This window comes from Leptopilina heterotoma, unplaced genomic scaffold (genome assembly GCF_015476425.1).
Source record: "Leptopilina heterotoma isolate Lh14 unplaced genomic scaffold, ASM1547642v1 Lhet_54, whole genome shotgun sequence".
In the NCBI taxonomy this organism is placed as follows: Eukaryota; Metazoa; Arthropoda; class Insecta; order Hymenoptera; family Figitidae; genus Leptopilina; species Leptopilina heterotoma.
In genome coordinates this window covers 1,915,599-1,934,525 of record NW_025111118.1, presented here as the reverse complement: position 1 = coordinate 1,934,525, position 18,927 = coordinate 1,915,599, and the positions used below count along the sequence as shown (strand labels likewise).

The 18,927-nt window shown below is 20.7% G+C and overlaps 1 protein-coding gene across 1 annotated transcript in view; it reads left to right on the top strand.

Moving 5' to 3' along the window:
• Positions 1-373: 373 nt before the first annotated feature.
• The window catches only part of LOC122508386 (tRNA dimethylallyltransferase), a 204,266-nt gene continuing 185,712 nt past the window's right edge, over positions 374-18,927 (top strand). Inside the window, exon 1 of the mRNA XM_043621687.1 lies at positions 374-541. Within this exon, the coding sequence (XP_043477622.1) occupies positions 401-541 (141 nt within the window). The 5' untranslated portion in view covers positions 374-400. The remainder of the gene's footprint in view (positions 542-18,927) is intronic.

Genomic DNA, 18,927 nt, shown 5'->3' with positions numbered 1-18,927 from the left:
AAATAGTATTAAATAAACCCTTAATAATTACTAAATAAATAAATAATTATTATTACCTACTTTTATTATTATTATTATAATTATTAAATTATTAATATAATTATTAGTATTTTTATTACTTTTATCATCATTATTATTATTCTAAAAATATAAATACATTTTAATGTTCATTCGATTGAATCCAAAAAAATATAAAATGTTTCGAAAACTCGTAAAATTTTAAATACTTAGTGAATAATTAAATAAAATAATTTTAAAAAAGAACTATTTGAATTATTGATTAATTTTAATGGAAGTTTGTTTTTTTTTCTCTCCTTTTTGAATTTAAATACGAGTGCGCGCAATGGTCACGTGACTGGTGTAGCACTGCGCGCATGCGCGTCCGCAACTCATAACAGTAATGGCGGACTATTGTGAGAAAGAAATGTCGCGTGTTCCAATTCTTGTGATTCTTGGTGCTACTGGTTCGGGAAAAACGAAATTAAGTATAGAACTTGCACAGAAATTTGCCGGGGAAATTATTTCAGCTGATAGTATGCAGGTATGTTTTATAATATTCTATTAATATCATTAAAAAAAAAGAGCAAGTTGAAATGCACTGTCGCACTGTGTATTATTATTGACACCACGAGGTCGACAATTTTTAACTTCTATGTTTTTATTTTTCTTGCGTGATGTAAATATACATTATAATGGAAAAATTAATTATTCTAATTATTATTTCTGCTTGTTTTTTGCTTGCATGGAAAAATTTTAAAACGATCAAGAGTAAATTTTTCCGCTGAAAATTCCTTGTGCAAAAATTATGACCTTGAGATAGATTTTTGCAATTTTCGGATTTTCTTTCTTTGCTTTTCTATTAGAGAAAAAGTTCTTTAGTCTTTTGGATATATTTCTGTAAATTTAGTCTTCACTTTTTTGAGAATTTACCGAAAAAACATCGATTGTTAACAAAGTTATGTTAACATAACCTCTAAATATGTTGCTATAGAAATTTTAACAATTTTTCCGCTTTTAGAAAATTGAATTAACACTGATTATTGATTGGGAAAAGTACTTCAGATATAAAATTATTATTTAGCCTGAAGTATTTTCTCGTTGCTTTGAAATATTCCACAATTTTTTTGTTCGAAAATTTCGCTAGTTTTGCTTTTGCTTAATAACGTTCTGTTCTCGAAAAAAGTGGATCTGTGTCGAGAATATTATTTTTCCCCTTTGTAAATAATCGCTCATTTCTCGCAGCAGCATCTTAATTGAAACTCGCACTTATCTTTTTGTTCTCGATTCAAATATATGCTAAATATTTTTGTTAATGTGAATCATGTGGTGGGCCGGAAGGAGTTATATTGTAAATTAAGAATCTTAATAGATTTGTATTTTTCAGCAGACTTTTTAATCTTATCGTTCGACGCCATACGAAGAGAGGGTTGTTTAGTAATTCAAAAACGTGTCCTTCGTTTTAAATTATTTCCTTCTTTGTCTATAATATAAAGACAAAGACACACACGAGAAGAGCGGAAGAACTTCCTGCTAAATCGATTGACATATATGAATATATGTTCTGTCAATTGGCCTTTTATTTTCTTTTTTCTCTCTTTCTCTCTCCTTCTCTTAGATAAAATACTTAGCAAAAGAGATTTCAACCAAAAGTATATAATAATTGTTTTTATTTTACAAGTTAAACTTTCCACAATATTTTTATTTATTTATTTATTTATTTTTATGGAAAAAAATTCATAAATATTTCTTCATGTGGATTAGATAAAAATGAGGGCGGAAAAAAAGAAAAAAAATTTTATTTCTTGCTTTATAGTACTTTTATTAATGAATGTCATAGCCTAGTTTTATTTTTTTGTTGTTTAATCGTAAGATCGGAAGAAAGAAGGTCTCTGTTGAAAACATTTTACGCGATCATGTGACAAGTTGTAAAGTTAATTCGTTCATAGTTCGGGTTCAAGCGTAAAACTATATGTGTACAAAGTAACACGAGTACGAGTCCTTGAATTCAGAGTAGTTTTAACGTTATACTAGCAAATGGCTCGTGTATATACGTGATACGCATTTGTAAAAAAAACAATCGCAATTTGATTTCGTGAGAACCAACTCAATTTAATATTTTTAATGAAAAATTTCACTCCTTTTTTCTATATTCGTTAAAGGAAAAGGGAGATTTTTTCCCCCTTTATGGAATTCAATATTTTTTTACAGTATTCTCGCTTTAAAGTCGTACTTGCTTATAAATACAATGAAAAAAAAATTATTTGATTCAAATAACCGATTACTTATCTATTATCAAATAAATATTTACTTGACACAAATAATTTTTATTTTAATGAATTAAATGTTATTTGAATCAATAATTTCAGTAATTGAAGCAAATATACCATTTAATTAACTCAGATAAAAATTATTTGATTCAAGTAAATAATTAATAATCGCATTCCTGATGTTTGTTCGCAGTTTATGGTTAGCTGTTTCACTTTGCTTTTTTAATTTCTAATTTTTTTTTTATAATTTTTCTTTTTATGTATTTTGAATTTTTTAATTAATTAAATTCTAATTCCATGTTTAGAAAATTAAATAATAAAAAATTAATTGAACAAAATTGTAATGAATTAAAAATCATAATTTTCAATTTAAAATAATTACTGCATAGGTAGAATGTTATTAAATTTTTAAAAAATAATGAAATGGTCTTGAAGAATTTAATTGAAATTATATTAAAGATAATTAAATTTTTGGGGAGAATTTTATCAAAATTTAAAAAAATAATTGATTTGTATCAAAGAATTCTACTCAAATTTATAAAAATATTTCAATTCTTTCTAGAAATAATGAAAATTGAATTTTGGAGAGAATTTTATTATTTGTGTGGAAATATTTAAATTCTGACAAAGAATTTTAGTTTTTATAAAAATAATTGAATTCTGTCCAAGAATTTTGTTACTTTTATAAATAATTGAACTTTTTCGTAGAGTTTTTATTAAACATATTTATTAAATAATTACATTATTTATAAAAATTAAAATTGTAAACAAAATAATTGAATATTGAGAAGAATTTTTTTATTTATGAAAATTAATTAAATCACAATTCAATTATTTTCAAATAGTTTTACAAAATTTTTGAATAAATTTCAATTCTTAAGAAGAATTTTATTACAATTCTTAAAATTATTTCAATTGTTGCATAAATTTTATTGTTTATGAAAATGATTCAATTTTTGCTAAAAAATTTTATTGTTTATGAAAATAATTTGATACTTGTATAGAATTTTAATTACACTATAGAATTTTTTCAAAAAAAATTTTAATTATTGAAAATAAATAAATTTTTCGAGTATTTCAATTAAAATTGTATTCGCAATTGTACAATTGCGAACAATATTATTATTTTTTAAAATAATTTAATTCTTGTAAAGAATTTTATTATTTATAAAATAATAATTCAATTTTCTAAAAGTTGAAAATTACACCAATTCTAGTGAAGAGTATTATTAATATTGTTGAATATAATTGAATTGTTTTAAAGAAATATATATATATATTGTTAAAAATAATTTAATTCTTGCAAACAAATTTTTTGTAATTTTTGCCAATAATTCAATTTCCTGAAGGAATTTTTATTTTTTTGAAAATAATGCCATTTTTGTGATGATTTTATTTAAATTTTTGAATAATAATAATTGAATTGTTTCAAAGAATTGTATAAAGAACGTTAAGAATAATTGAATCCCTAGGAAGAGTTTTATTAAAAACTTTTAATATAATTGAATTCCTGCAAAAAAAAAACTTTTTACATTAATAATTGCATTCTTGCGAATAATGAAAAAACAAAAAATAACATAATAATAATAATAATAATGTAAAATAGCAAATTAAAAAAATATTGTCAGTTATAATCGTTCAGAAAAATGATTAAATCATTAAGAAAAAAAAATAAAAAAAACTCGATTCTTTGTTATGTAATTAAAAGAAGAATATATGTGAAAAATATAAAAAATTAATTAAAAAAATTTCTTTGTCTTCTCTAAGCAGTAATCTTTTTTAGTCTCCACGTTTATGAATGATGAAATTTCGTATCAAAAATGATTTTCTTAAATAAATGGGTATTTGTAATCTATTCATATCAAATCGTTTCGGATAATTAAATATATGAGAGAGGGATTAATAGTGTGTAACCTTCAAATTGAAAATATTTTATTCGATTCATTTAATTTCGTTCCATTCCTCTACACGTGCTCAAAACACACAAATTTTCTTTTATATTCCGAATCAGTAGTTTTAATACCAGTTTATATATATATATTAGACACAAGACAGTTTCCTGTTTCCGACGTGAAGGTGTGTTTGTGTCTGTGTGTTTCTGTGTTTGAGTTTGTAAAAAAAGGTGATGCGTAAATAGTACAAAGATGGAAAATACGCAATAAGAAATATACCAGGTCTTCGACCCTTCTAAACGATATATATATGTGTATATGTATATGTTCCTAAAGAAGGAGTTTTGTTTTAAACCACATGTCATGCACGACCGTGACTTTTTTTTTTCGTTGACTAATATCTTGATTTGGGTCTATATACGAATTATATACTTGGCTTTTCAAATGACCCTTCGCATATATTTTATATTTTATTTTTATATGTGTAATCAGAAAAGAAAGACCCTTCAAGGTTTTCCCATGCACATAAAAATTTTTGTCTCATCTTAATCTTTCGGGGATAAATTTCTCCACGTGAATTTTTCTTGTGTAGATTATAATATATTTTTCTTTTTATTACGTAATCACTGGAAATAAATATATATGTAGATATTTGTTCTTTTAATTTATTAACACTTGTGTGGTTTATTTAATACATAAACTGTAATTATTCACTTTTTATATTGAGAGAAAATATCGTGAAATGAGTTTCTTTTGTATATTTAACACAAAAATAATCCCGCAATGAATTTTGGAATTTTATATATTTTCTAATTTAAAAATAAAATTTATGTTAAAATAGCAAATCTTTTTCTTTATTTGTTTTCTTTTCTTCGCAATAATTTAAAGTTGATGAGTGATTTAGGAAAAAAAGTTTGTAGTTTCTGAGGCTTTATTAAATGAAATAGTTTTTTTATTTGCAAAAAGAATTTCTTGGTATGTAACTTTGTTTAATTTTTTTTTTTTTTATTAACTTTAGTAAAAAATAATGTAAATTTAAGTTTTGGTTACTAAACAATTTTTTTAATTTACAAAATAATTTTTTATAGGAAAAGACAAATTAACAAAAGTACTAAAAATATTGACGTTCATTTGAATTTTCAAAACTTTAGAAACGAAGACTTTTTTTGACAATTTTTAGAAAAAGCGACTTTTTTTGAAACTTTTCTTTTTAATATTCCAACAAAATAAGCTATTTTTTTGGTATGAAATGCAAATTATAACATTTATTTTTGATTAATTTTTCTATAAGATAATTAAATTTTCCAAATTTTTTAATTAAAAAGTTTTTAAATAATTGAAATTTCATTAAATTTTATTGCGAAAATAATCGATTGTTTTTTAAATATTTCATTAAAATTTTTAAACAACAAATTTTTGAAAGCAATATTGAATTCTTAAAAATTCAAATTTTTTAATTAAAATCCTTGAAAAAATTGATTAATTTTTAAAATTTTCCAAAAATTCTTCTCTTATTGTCAAAAAATTTTACTAAACTTTTAAAAAACTAATTTTCATAATTTTTTTTAAAGTTAATAATTTAATAAAAATTATTAATATTATTAATATGATAATATGTTAATAAATATAATTAATTTGAACAATTCACCTTAATAATTTTAAAGAGAAATCATGAGGCGTTGTCGTTACAATTATTATAAGAAATTTAACTTTTGTATGTAAATAATTTAGATTTCGAAGAATTTGCAAAAAAAATATTAAAAATTATAGCGATTTAAAGAAATTTAGTTAAAAATTGTTGAAAATAATTAGATTTCGAAAAGATTAATTTTGATTTATAGGAATAATTAAATTTCAGAATATTTGAAAGCGAAATTTTTTTAAAAATTAATTTCTGTGAAGAAATAAATAACAAAAGTGATCACTGATTTTTTCATGTAATATTAGTTAAAAAATGGAATTTTAATTTTTTAAAATGGAATTTAGATTTAAAATAGGGGATATATTTTTATTTAACAAAAGAAATGTCAGGGAAAGAAATTTTTTGTCAGTTAAGTCAGGGAAATGTCAGGAAAAAAATTTGTCATTTTTTAACATAATTAAGTTTGTCAAATATATTTATAATAAAAATCTTTTCGAATAGTTGAAATTTTGTAAAATTTAATTGAAAATAATTTATTTCAAGTATTTATTTACAATTTTTGACGAATTTTAATTGCAAATTTTAAAAATAATTGAAATATCAAATATTTTTATGAGAAAAATCTTTAAAGGTAAATGCAAAAATGAAAATTAATGAAAATTATAGTTTCTAATTCTTTAAAATGCAATATTTTCAGTATTTTCAATTACATATTTCCAAAAATTTAAATACATACAAAAATAATAAGATTTTAGAATTATTTTTAACATTTTGGAGAAAATAATCATGTTCAAAAGTTTTAATTAAAATTCCTCAAAAAATTAATTAGTTTTTTTAAATTATACAAAAATTCTTTTAAGAAATTCAATTATTTTCGAAAAATTACATTAAAATATTTTTAGAAACTAATTATTAGAATTGTTGTATAATAATTTTTCAAGATTCAATTATATTCGAAAAAGGTAAATAAAAATTTATGAAAATTGTCTTTTAATTTTTGGACTTATTAAAATTTTTGAGAAATCATGGTCCTGTTTATAATTAAACTTCTTCAAAAATTTGATTCATTTTATTTATATTTTTCAAAAATTAAATTATTTTTAAAAATGTTTACCAAATTTTAATTGTTTGTATTTTTTTCAAAATTAAAAAACTATTATCTTTCGAAAATGATTTAAAAATAATTTAAGAATAAACTATGGAGAGTTATAGTTATTATAAAAAATTGAGTTTTTGTATTTAAATAATTAAATTCTAGAAGAACTTTTGGAAAATTATTTAAATTAATTGATTCAAAGATGACGTTTAGTTGAAAATTGTAGAAAATAATTTAATTCAGGTAGTTTTATAATTGTAATTTTTGGAAATTATTAAAATTCATAAATTTTACTCATTTTTCGTAAACTTTTCATATTTTGTCAGGGAAAATAATTTTAATGTCAGTAAATTGTCAGGGAAATTGATAAACTGAAACTTGTGACAACCCAGTTAATTGAATTTAGAAACCAGTGTAAAAAAAAGCTTTGTGCCTGTTCCCAACAAAAAATTTTTTTCCATGAGGTCAGAGATTTTTTTTTTTACTATCGAAAAGATGTAGTGTTTAAAAAAGTTAGTTTGTAAAAATTGTGTATTGATAATTTGGTCTTGGGAAAAAATTTAGAATTATTAATTTAAACGATAAGATATATTTTTTTCCATATGGTGGATAAGAAAAATAATTTTTTTTTTCGAATCTTGACAAAATTTATCGACTATTCTATATAATTTTCGAATTTTCCCAGAATTCTTCTCTCATTTTTTCTTAGTTTCAAATTTATTTATCGACTATTCTCGAATTCTGATAAATTTTAGTTTATTCCTCGTCTTCTGAAACAGATTGAATTGAAGTTCTCGGTGCGGCTTTTCACGGATGGAGAGAACGACGACACGTATAGAGGTAGTCGTCGACCTCTCCTGGAACAGTTGCGCAATGTGCACCGCAAGGCCGCATTTCCAGTTTGTCAAGGTTAAAGTCATGAACCTAGAACTCCAATGATTAGCTAGTTCGAATATATGTACTAATTACATGATCTCTTCCTCTCCTCTTCATCATCAAGTTATTCGATCCCTTTTCAAGCGCGAAATGTAATTTCAAACCTAAACTCATTTTGTGATTTAAGATTCAAATTATATCTGAAAAAAGAAACAGTAAAAGAACTTATTATTTTTTTCTATTTTCAACTATATGTGTTGATGATAAAAAAAAAAAGAAATTCCGACGTATTTAGATTTTGAGATATCGAATTTCTTCATTCAATTATTTTTTGTCGTTATCTTTGATTTCTTTTCTAAACTCTTAATCAAAAAATGATTAATTTTTACCTGTATATATATAATGAACAGTTATTGGCGAAAAAAAGTGGAAAAAAATGTGTCAAAATGACGAGGCTGATAATCTGAAAGAAACGATTGACATTCCATCAAGTATATACATTCCTCTCACATGTTTCATGACTCAGCAATCAGCATGCCACTGCATTGTGTCACTACAATTTTATTTTCAATAATTTAAATGTGGTTTGAATTTTTAAATATTGCGGTAAATTTATTTCTAATGTGTTAAAATTCGAATTGCTATTTTTTCGCGGAAGTAAAATTCCACTTGTTGGTTGAATTTTTTGAATTGAATACAATTATTGATAAAAATTCTTGTAAAAAAACTGACGGTAAATTACAAAGAGAGAAGAATTATTTTTTATTCTCTAAATTTTAATTTTTATGAAAATAATGCAATTCTTGTGAAGAATTTATTTAAATTTTGGATAATAATTGAATTCCTTCAAAGAATTGCACAATAAATTTTTTTGCAGGAATTCAATTATATTTTGAGAAAATTAGTTTAAAAAAATTGAAATAGTTAAAAATAATTCAATTTCCAGGGAGAATTTTAATATTTTTTGCAAAAAATGCAATTTTTTCCAAAATCGTAAATTTGGAAAATAATTGAATTAAAAGAAAGAAAGAAAGAAAGAAAAGAAAGAAATTTTAATATTTTTGAAAATAATGCAAATTTTGTGAAAAATTTCTTTAAATTTGAGATAATAATTGAATTCCTTCAAAGAATTGCACAATAAATTTTTTTGCAGGAATTCAATTATTTTAAGAAAATCAGTTTAAAAAAAATAAAAATAGTTCAAAATAATTCAATTTCCAGGGAGAATTTTAATATTTTTTGCAAAAAATGCAATTTTTTCCAAAATCGTAAATTTGGAAAATAATTGAATTTCCAAAAGGAATTTTTTAATATTTTTGAAAATAATGCAATTCTTGTGAAAAATTTCTTTAAATTTGAGATAATAATTGAATACCTTCAAAGAATTGCATTTGAAAATAATTGAATTCTTGTAAAAATTTTATTGTACTTTTTGAAAATAATTGAACTTCCAGGAAGAATTTTAATATTTTTGAAAATAATTCAATTCTTGTGAAGAATTTCTATAAATATTGTATAATAATTGAATTCCTTCAAAGAATTGCACAATAATTTTTTTTCACGAATTCAATTATTTGAATAAAAATATTTAAAAAAAAATTAAATTAGTTAAAAAAAAATAGAAATTGTTCAAAATAATTGAATTCTTTTAAAAAATATAATTTTTAAAATTTTGAAATATAGGTAACTGAATTGTTTTAAAGAATTATATAAAAATAGTTCAAAATAATTGAATTCTTGTAAAAAATTGGATCGTAAATTTTGAAAATAATTGGATTTCTAAAAGGAATAAATTTCAATATTAATGAAAATAATGCAATTCTGGTGAAGAATTAATTTTGGATAATAATTGAATTCCTTCAAAGAATTGTACAATAAATTTTTTTGCAGGAATTCAATTATTTGAATAAAAATAGTTTAAAAGAAAATAAAAATAGTTAAAAATAATAGTAATTCCAGGAAGATTTTTTATATTTTTTTAAAGTAATGCAATTTTTGTGAAGAATTTATTTAAATTTTGAATAATTGAATTCCTGTAAAAAATTGTATTGTTCTTTTTGAAAATAATTGAATTTCCCTGAAGAATTTTAATATTTTTGAAAATAATTTATTCGTTGTGAAAAATTTATACCTATCAATTGATTTCCTTCAAAGAATTATATAAAAATAGTTAAAAATAATTGGATTCTTGTAAAAAAATTGGATCGTTTGAAAATAATTGAATTTCCAGAAGGAATTTTAATATTTTTGAAAATAATTCAATTCTTGTGAAGAATTTCTTTAAATTTGAGATAATAATTGAATTCCTTCAAAGAATTGCACAATACATTTTTTTGCAGGAATTCAATTATTTTAAGAAAATTAGTTTAAAAAAATCAAAATAGTTCAAAATTATTCAATTTTCAATTCTTGTGAAGAATTTCTATAAATATTGTATAATAATTGAATTCCTTCAACGAATTGCACAATACATTTTTTTTTTTAATTCGATTATTTTGTGTATAAAAATAGTTAAAAAATAATTGCATTTACAGGAAAAATTTAAATATTTTTTTGAAATAATGCAATTCTTGTGAAGAATTTATTTAAATTTTAGATAATAATTGAATTCCTTCAACGAATTGCACAATACATTTTTTTTTTGAATTCGATTATTTTGTATAAAAATAGTTAAAAAATAATTGCATTTACAGGAAAAATTTAAATATTTTTTTGAAATAATGCAATTCTTGTGAAGAATTTATATAAATTTGGATAATAATTGAATTCCTTTAAAGAATGGTATAAAGAACGTTAAAAATAATTGAATCCTTAGGAAGAATTTTATGAAAAACTTTTAATATAATTGAATTCCTGCAAAAAATTTACTTTTTACATTAATAATTGAATTTTTGTTAGTAACAATAAAAAAAAGTTTTATAATTATAATTTTAATGATAATAATAATGTAAAATAGCAAATTAAAAAAATATTGTAAGTTAATAATGACTAATTGATTATTTTTAACTAATTCAAATTTAGAGAGTAGAAAATAAATATTGTATTTGGAATGAGAAGAAAAAAAATATGCCCTTTTCTGATGGGAGTGTATTGAAAATATCTGATTTATCTTGAAGCCATCTATGTCCTCCATTACGTTGAAGAATTTCTCGGGCAACGATCACTTACTCAGTTGTGAGCCAAAAGTGGTCACCGAACCCGGTTTTTAAAATGTCAAAGAAGCCGCTATACACAGGTCTAGCTACATCAAAATATATACCTGTGTGTGCAAAATACATATATTTATAATACACGCCCAGTGGGAAAAAATTTGATTGACGAAATATTGAACCGATCTTTGAAAGTAATGCTACCAAGATCGAGCCAGTATTGGCTCAAGATTGCAAAAGTGGGAAATTAAGTGCCGAACTTTGAATTTAAATTAAAAAACAACAATTATATTTATGAATTAATTTTTATATTAGTTAATTATTTTTCTATTCATTAATTAACTTTTATATTAATTAATTTTTAGATTAATATATTATAATAATTGATAGTTAATTATTTTAATAAGACAAATTTTTAAATAAAAGATGGTAAATTTTCTTTGGCCTAATGGATTTTTTTAATAGTTAAAACAATATCTAATAATATTAATAATGATAATAATAATAATAATAATAATAATAATAATAATAATAATAATAATAATAATAATTTATAAATTTTCTATTTAGTAATTAATTATTAACTATAATTATTTTCTTTAAAAAAAATAATTCCTAAAGTGCAGAAGGCTCAAATGAACGAAATTTATTTATTTCTTCATCGAATTAAATTTTTAATACAAGAATTTTGCGTCACTTTAAAAAAAGTTAATTATAGTCTTTAAATATAGAATTTAATTGTTTAATATTTTTTGCAATCAGTAATTTATAGAAAAATTTCTTAATAAAAATTGTTGATGAAATGAATAAATGAAATGAAAATTAAAAACTTGTGGATCATTAAAAAATGGTAAATTATTTATATATTTATAAAAATATTTAATTATTTCATTTATTATTTATATCGAAATAAATATTTATTACTTTTAATTTATTTTTATATAAAAATATATTTGGAACTAAAATAAAAACTTAATTTTTAATCCAAAGGAAAAAAGTATGAATAATAATTATTAATTATGATAAAATATTTATTCATATTATTTACAATAGATAACTAAATAATTACTGTATTATATAACTAAAGTTAAATACAGAATATTATTGACAGAAGTTTTTTTTATAAACAATGAAAATATTATTATAAAGAAAATTATATGTGTTATGTAAATAATAATTTTGTGAAATAATTATTGATAAGTTTTTTTTAAATAATTTTAATTAGTGCCTTGTTTGACTTCTCTTGTTTGGTAAATAGAAAAATAAATTCTAAATTAATATTGACAGTAGTTAATTAATATTAACAAAATACACAGAACATTTATCGCGAAATTCAATCTTGTTTCATATTATTGTTATTAATTTTTTTTTTCATTTCAATTTTTATTATTGAATAACTACAGTCTGAGAAAAGTTTTCTTTTATTTAAAGAAATAATTTATGCTTTGCCTTTTTTCTTCGATTGAAAATTAATTTTTCTGTGATTCAAAGAAAGTTTATGTAACTAAAAGAAAATTTATGTAACTCAAAGAAAATATATTTAATTCAAAGAATATTTATTTGGTTCAAGGAAAAATTTATTTGGCTCAAAAACAATTTATTTGAAACAAATAAATTTTCCATTTTGAATAAAAAAATTATTTCTATGACTTAAATTTATTTAATTAAAAGAATATTTATTTGATTCAAGGAAATATTTATTTGGTTCAAATGTTTTTGAAACAAAATAAATTTTCCCTTTTTAAATTAAAAAATTATTTCTTTGACTCTACTAGTGATAAAATTTTCTTTGATTGAATAAGAGCAAATTTCTTTGATTCGGAGAAAATTTTGTTTGTATCAAGGAAATTTTTCTTTGAATAAAAACTCCTTTTCCTTGAAGAAAGATTTTTTTTAATTGAAAAAAAACGAGTCCAAGAAACTGATTTCTTTAAATTAACAAAATTATTAATAGTTTTAATTTATAAATTTAATTTATTATTAAAAAATGATTGAAAATTGATCCTTTACATTATGACTGAAAAAAGCCAAAACAATTAATATTTAAAAAAATTTATTTCTTTTTGGACCCTGAAATAATAGAAATTTTATAAAGTTATTAAAAAAAAAGAGAAATATAGAAATTACAAAAATAAATCGATTATTGATATATAGAAGTACTGCTTTGAAACTAAAATGTTCGAAATTAAAATAAAACGGAATCGATATTAAAGTAAAAATAGTTTGAAATAGAAATAAAAATAGTTTAATTCTGAAATAAAAATAGTTTTAGATTGAAAAGAGAATAAATAAAATCGACCAGAAATAGAGAAAATTGTAGTATTAATAATATTACAGTATCTAAAGTTTTCTATAAATATTTAATTTTAGCTAATATGTCAGTTTCACTAATATCTCATTTCTTCATCAATTATTATTTACAAAACTTTCAAGTATAAATTTTAAAAACCTAACTTCTTTTTTTACACTTTTCCTCTTTTTTATCCCTTTAAATTAATAAAATTTCCCAAAACACCATCTCGACCTTTTTTAAACAAAAATTACCATTTTTTTGTAAATTAAAATTTTTTTTAGTTATTTAAAAAAAAAATTTCTACTTTTTGCAAACTTTAGAAAAATTTTAGTTTTTTGAAACTTAAAAATCTGTTTACCTATATATTATTTTCTCAGAGTTTTTAAAATTGGAATTTTTTTTATACAATAGCAAAAATTTTACTTTTTACGCAGTTAATTTTTGTATAGAAATTTTTTAAATTTTCTTCCAGCGTAGTAAAATTTGTTATTAAAAATAATTATTTAGAGAGTATAAATTTTACTACTTCTGAGGTAAATTTTTCTAATTTTTATAAAAGATTTTTCTTCGAAAATAGTAAAAAAGTTATTCTTAGAAATAGCAATTTTTAATACCTAGTAAATTTTATTTATTTTGAAGAAAATTTTACCAAATCTGAATACTTATGTAAAATCTACTAATTTTTACTGAAATTCACTTCGGATATAGGAAAATTTTTAAATTGAATTTTTAAAATTCAATTAAAATTTTTAATTAAATTTGAATTATAGTATAAAAATATATACTAGTAATTTTAATTACGTGACTTTTTGCTTTTGAATTAGTAAATTTTAGTAATACATTATTAGTAGAAATTACTACTTTTTAGTAAAATTTATTAATTAAAAATAAAAAATTCAAACTAGTAAACATTTTTACTAATATTCAAATTTAGAGAGTAGAGTTATAAAATAAAAGTGTCTTTATACAATTTTATTATAAAATTATTATTAAAATAATTATTTCCATTAAAGATGTGTATTAAAATTTCTTTTGTCAATATGAATTGAAATTAATTTTAATGTCTAAAAAGAATTTATTATCGTCATATTAGCTGAGTAAACAGGGAATAAAATATAGACAAATAATAGAAGTATCTCTCATAAATTTTCATATTAGCATTCTCTCTATTCAATCTAATTCTAATGTATATATACGCATTGGACATCTTTTTTCCTGATGGGTTTATTTCATAAAGACGAAAGAATACTTAGCATTAAAGATTAATTGACATATCCAATAAGCAACTCATATCACAAGCCGCAATGAGAAAGTAAGCCCGAAGAAGTTTTTAAAGAACACGTTTATGGATCATTCGATATACCTGTTTACCCAGTGAGACTTATTACTTACTAACGTCTGGCGATCCACTTAACGTCTCATGCAATTAGTAAGAATCTACGAGGCTAATGGCCTCTAGGTATATATGTATATATATTCAACTTTAAGTATGTAACCCATTCATAATCATTATTTTTTCTGGCGCTAATCACAAAATAAAAAGGAGAATCGAAGGTACACATTTAAAGTTCGCAAGAAGAAAAAGTTTAATTTCAATGACTATAATGAATCAAGTGTCTGTTAAAGTCAGTTAATACTAATTTGATACAGAAAAAGGAAAAACAGTTTTAATGGATGTATATTCATTTTATATTATTATTATTATTATTATTATTATTAATTATAAATTAACTATAATAATTTGAATCTTCTTTCATTCATTCACTTTTTCTGTCCCTCACTCTCTGAAGTTGTCTTTTATTTTTTACTTTTGTAAAACAAATTTTACTTTTGTAAAATTTTTTTAAAATAAAAATACTTTTGTTTGTTGTTATAACTTTAGATAGATTTTATTATTATGTTATAATTATTTTTATTTTACAATTAATTCAAAATTGTAATGACAAATAGAAATCATCACAATTTTTTTCACAATTTAATTTTGTAATTATAGTAGCCCTGTCAATGGTTTTTACTGTTGGGCTTTGTTATAAATAAATAAATAAATAAATAAATAAAAAGACTAAAATTTTGTTAAATATTATGTTTTGTCAAATTGAAATTATGCAGATTTTTATTCTTTACTTCTAAACAAAATTAGAAAATTGTTATACAACTGTGATTAAGAAATAGAAAATTTATTTATTTTGCATTATTTTTGTTTATGAATCACAATTTTTTAACAAAATTATTATTTTGTTTTAGAAAAAGAAGAAAAATATTTGCACAATTCCTATTTTTAATCTTATTTTTGGAACAGAATTTTCCACAGGAATTAAGACATTCAAAAATTTCAAATTCAAACCTTTTTTAAATTAAACAACTTATAAAAGTATTTTTTGTTATAAAACGTGAAGATATCGATTGCTCCGAGTTGAAGACTCGGAGTGATCGATTTCTTCATGTTTTCTAATAATTAAAAATTACCGAGAGATAATTATTTTAATCAAAATTATTTTCATCATTTTAATTCAATTATTATTTTCTAGAATTTTAAACTATTTTTTATAAAAATAATAATTGAATTCGTTAAAAAAATTTTATTATTTATGAAAATAATTGAATTTATGTGAAATATTTATAATTTATAAAAAAAAATATGTTTCCATACAATTTTATTAAAATTTTGTTTAAATAATTGAATTCTTTTTGGGAAATTTTATTAAAATTGTAGGTATTGAAAATCATTGAAATTAGAAATTTTTTTGAAAATAATTGAAATTAGGACAAGAATTTTTTTGATATTTATGAAAATAATTGAACTTTGGTGAAGAATTTTGTTATTTATAAAGATAATTGGGATTTTTACGAGAATTTTTTTTCAAATTTTGAACATAGTTGAATTTTATTTAATTTTTTTTTTTTTTTTGAAATAATTGAGTTTCTGCAATTATTTGTAATTTCTCCAAAATTGAATTTTTTTATTTTTTATGAAAATAATTGAATTCCTTAAAAAAAATTTATTATTTATGAAAATAATTGAATTCTTGTGAAATTTTTATTATTTATAAAAAAAATTAAATGTTTGCATACAATTTTATTAAAATTTTGTTTAAATAATTGAATTCTTTTTGGGAAATTTTATTAAAATTGTAGGTATTGAAAATCATTGAAATTAGAAATTTTTTTGAAAATAATTGAAATTAGGACAAGAATTTTTTTGATATTTATGAAAATAATTGAACTTTGGTGAAGAATTTTGTTATTTATAAAGATAATTGGGATTTTTACGAGAATTTTTTTTCAAATTTTGAACATAGTTGAATTTTATTTAATTTTTTTTTTTTTTTTGAAATAATTGAGTTTCTGCAATTATTTGTAATTTCTCCAAAATTGAATTTTTTTATTTTTTATGAAAATAATTGAATTCCTTAAAAAAAATTTATTATTTATGAAAATAATTGAATTCTTGTGAAATTTTTATTATTTATAAAAAAAATTAAATGTTTGCATACAATTTTATTAAAATTTTGTTTAAATAATTGAATTCTTTTTGGGAAATTTTATTAAAATTGTAGGTATTGAAAATCATTGAAATTAGAAATTTTTTTGAAAATAATTGAAATTAGGACAAGAATTTTTTTGATATTTATGAAAATAATTGAACTTTGGTGAAGAATTTTGTTATTTATAAAGATAATTGGGATTTTTACGAGAATTTTTTTTCAAATTTTGAACATAGTTGAATTTTATTTAATTTTTTTTTTTTTTTTGAAATAATTGAGTTTCTGCAATTATTTGTAATTTCTCCAAAATTGAATTTTTTTATTTTTTATGAAAATAATTGAATTCCTTAAAAAAAATTTATTATTTATGAAAATAATTGAATTCTTGTGAAATTTTTATTATTTATAAAAAAAATTAAATGTTTGCATACAATTTTATTAAAATTTTGTTTAAATAATTGAATTCTTTTTGGGAAATTTTATTAAAATTGTAGGTATTGAAAATCATTGAAATTAGAAATTTTTTTGAAAATAATTGAAATTAGGACAAGAATTTTTTTGATATTTATGAAAATAATTGAACTTTGGTGAAGAATTTTGTTATTTATAAAGATAATTGGGATTTTTACGAGAATTTTTTTTCAAATTTTGAAGATGATTGAATTTTATAAGAAGAATTTTATTTTATTTTTTTTTGTGAAAGTAATTGAATTTCTGCAATTATTTGTAATTTCTCCAAAATTGAATTTTTATTTAGTGTTTTCAACAAAAATTTAAATTAGAAAATTTTTAAATTCTATTATTTTTAAAATTGCTAATTTTATTTGAAAAAGTCAGTAAGTAAATGGGAAAAGTGTAATAAATGGAATTAAGTGGGAAACAATTAATTTTGTAAATGACAATTTTTTTCAATATTTAATTTTAATTTGTTCGCGACTGTAAATTTAAAGTTAAGAATGAAAATCGTTATTCAATTCGCTTCCAAAGAAAAGCATTGTAATAAAAAACTTGCGGCTATTCAGAAAATTAATTATATGCTTCTTTTTTTTCATTAACGAGTGATTGATCTTCGTTTTGATAGCCACTTATAAATGGCGTTGAAATAATAAATTACGAACTACTAATCATTCGTCATATTTTTGCGAAATGTTATATATAGGTAATTTTTCACTTAATTGATATTTATTCACGGTTGTTTTATTGTGATTTCGCCGAAGCAAGTGGAAATAAGACTTTTTTTTATTGATAAATGTTGATATATTTATTATTAATTTAAATTTATTTATTATATAAATTATAAATATATTATAATTATGTTATAATTATAAATATAAATTATAAATTTGTTTATTAATTTAAATATTACATAATATTTTATATCAAATTTTATTGAAAATTAAAATAAGTTCTTAAAAACTATTAAAAATCTAAAAATTAGATTTTCTGGTTTAAAACTTTTGACAGGGTTGCCACAGGTCAGGGAAATCAGGGAAAAGTCTGGAAATTTTATGAAAAGTAGGGGAACATAGTCTAGGTCGGCCACCTTTTTGACTTTTGTTTATAACTTTTTTTTAAAAATGAATTTGGACAATTGAAGAATATGGTTGGAAAGTCCTGTTTAATAGGAACATTTTTTCTGTACAAAGTAAATTGACAGGTTTAAAAATGAAAAAGTTATAAAGATTTAAAAAAAAAAAAATTTGTAGTCCAGGTTGGCCATTACAGTCAAGGTCGGCCATGTTTAAAATTCAAAGGGCATTAATCGTTAAAAAATAAAATAACATGTTTGGAGTTACGGAAAATTGATTCTTTATTGTTTACAGTTTGTAACTTAATGAAATAACAAAATAATAAAAATAAACAATATAAAAAAATAAATATAAATAAAAAAAATTTTTGCACTAAAATATTAATAAAATTAAATAAAAATATTAATAAGATGATCAATTATATTATGAGTTATACAGAATTGCAGTTTTTGCCAATGAAGTAGCTCGTCCTCATCTTTGCGCATTTTAAACACATAGTGGCCGACCTTGACAGTAAGTAACATTACCGAATTGTTGTAACCATAAAGAAATACGTTTCGGGATTCGATTTTTTACTTTGTTTTCCTCTCAACCATGAGTCCCACAAATTTTCTGCATACTTGCCTTGACGATTCAATTTGTTTTTTATCTTTTATTAATGGTTTTTCACATTATGCACAAAACTTTTTTTGAGCTTT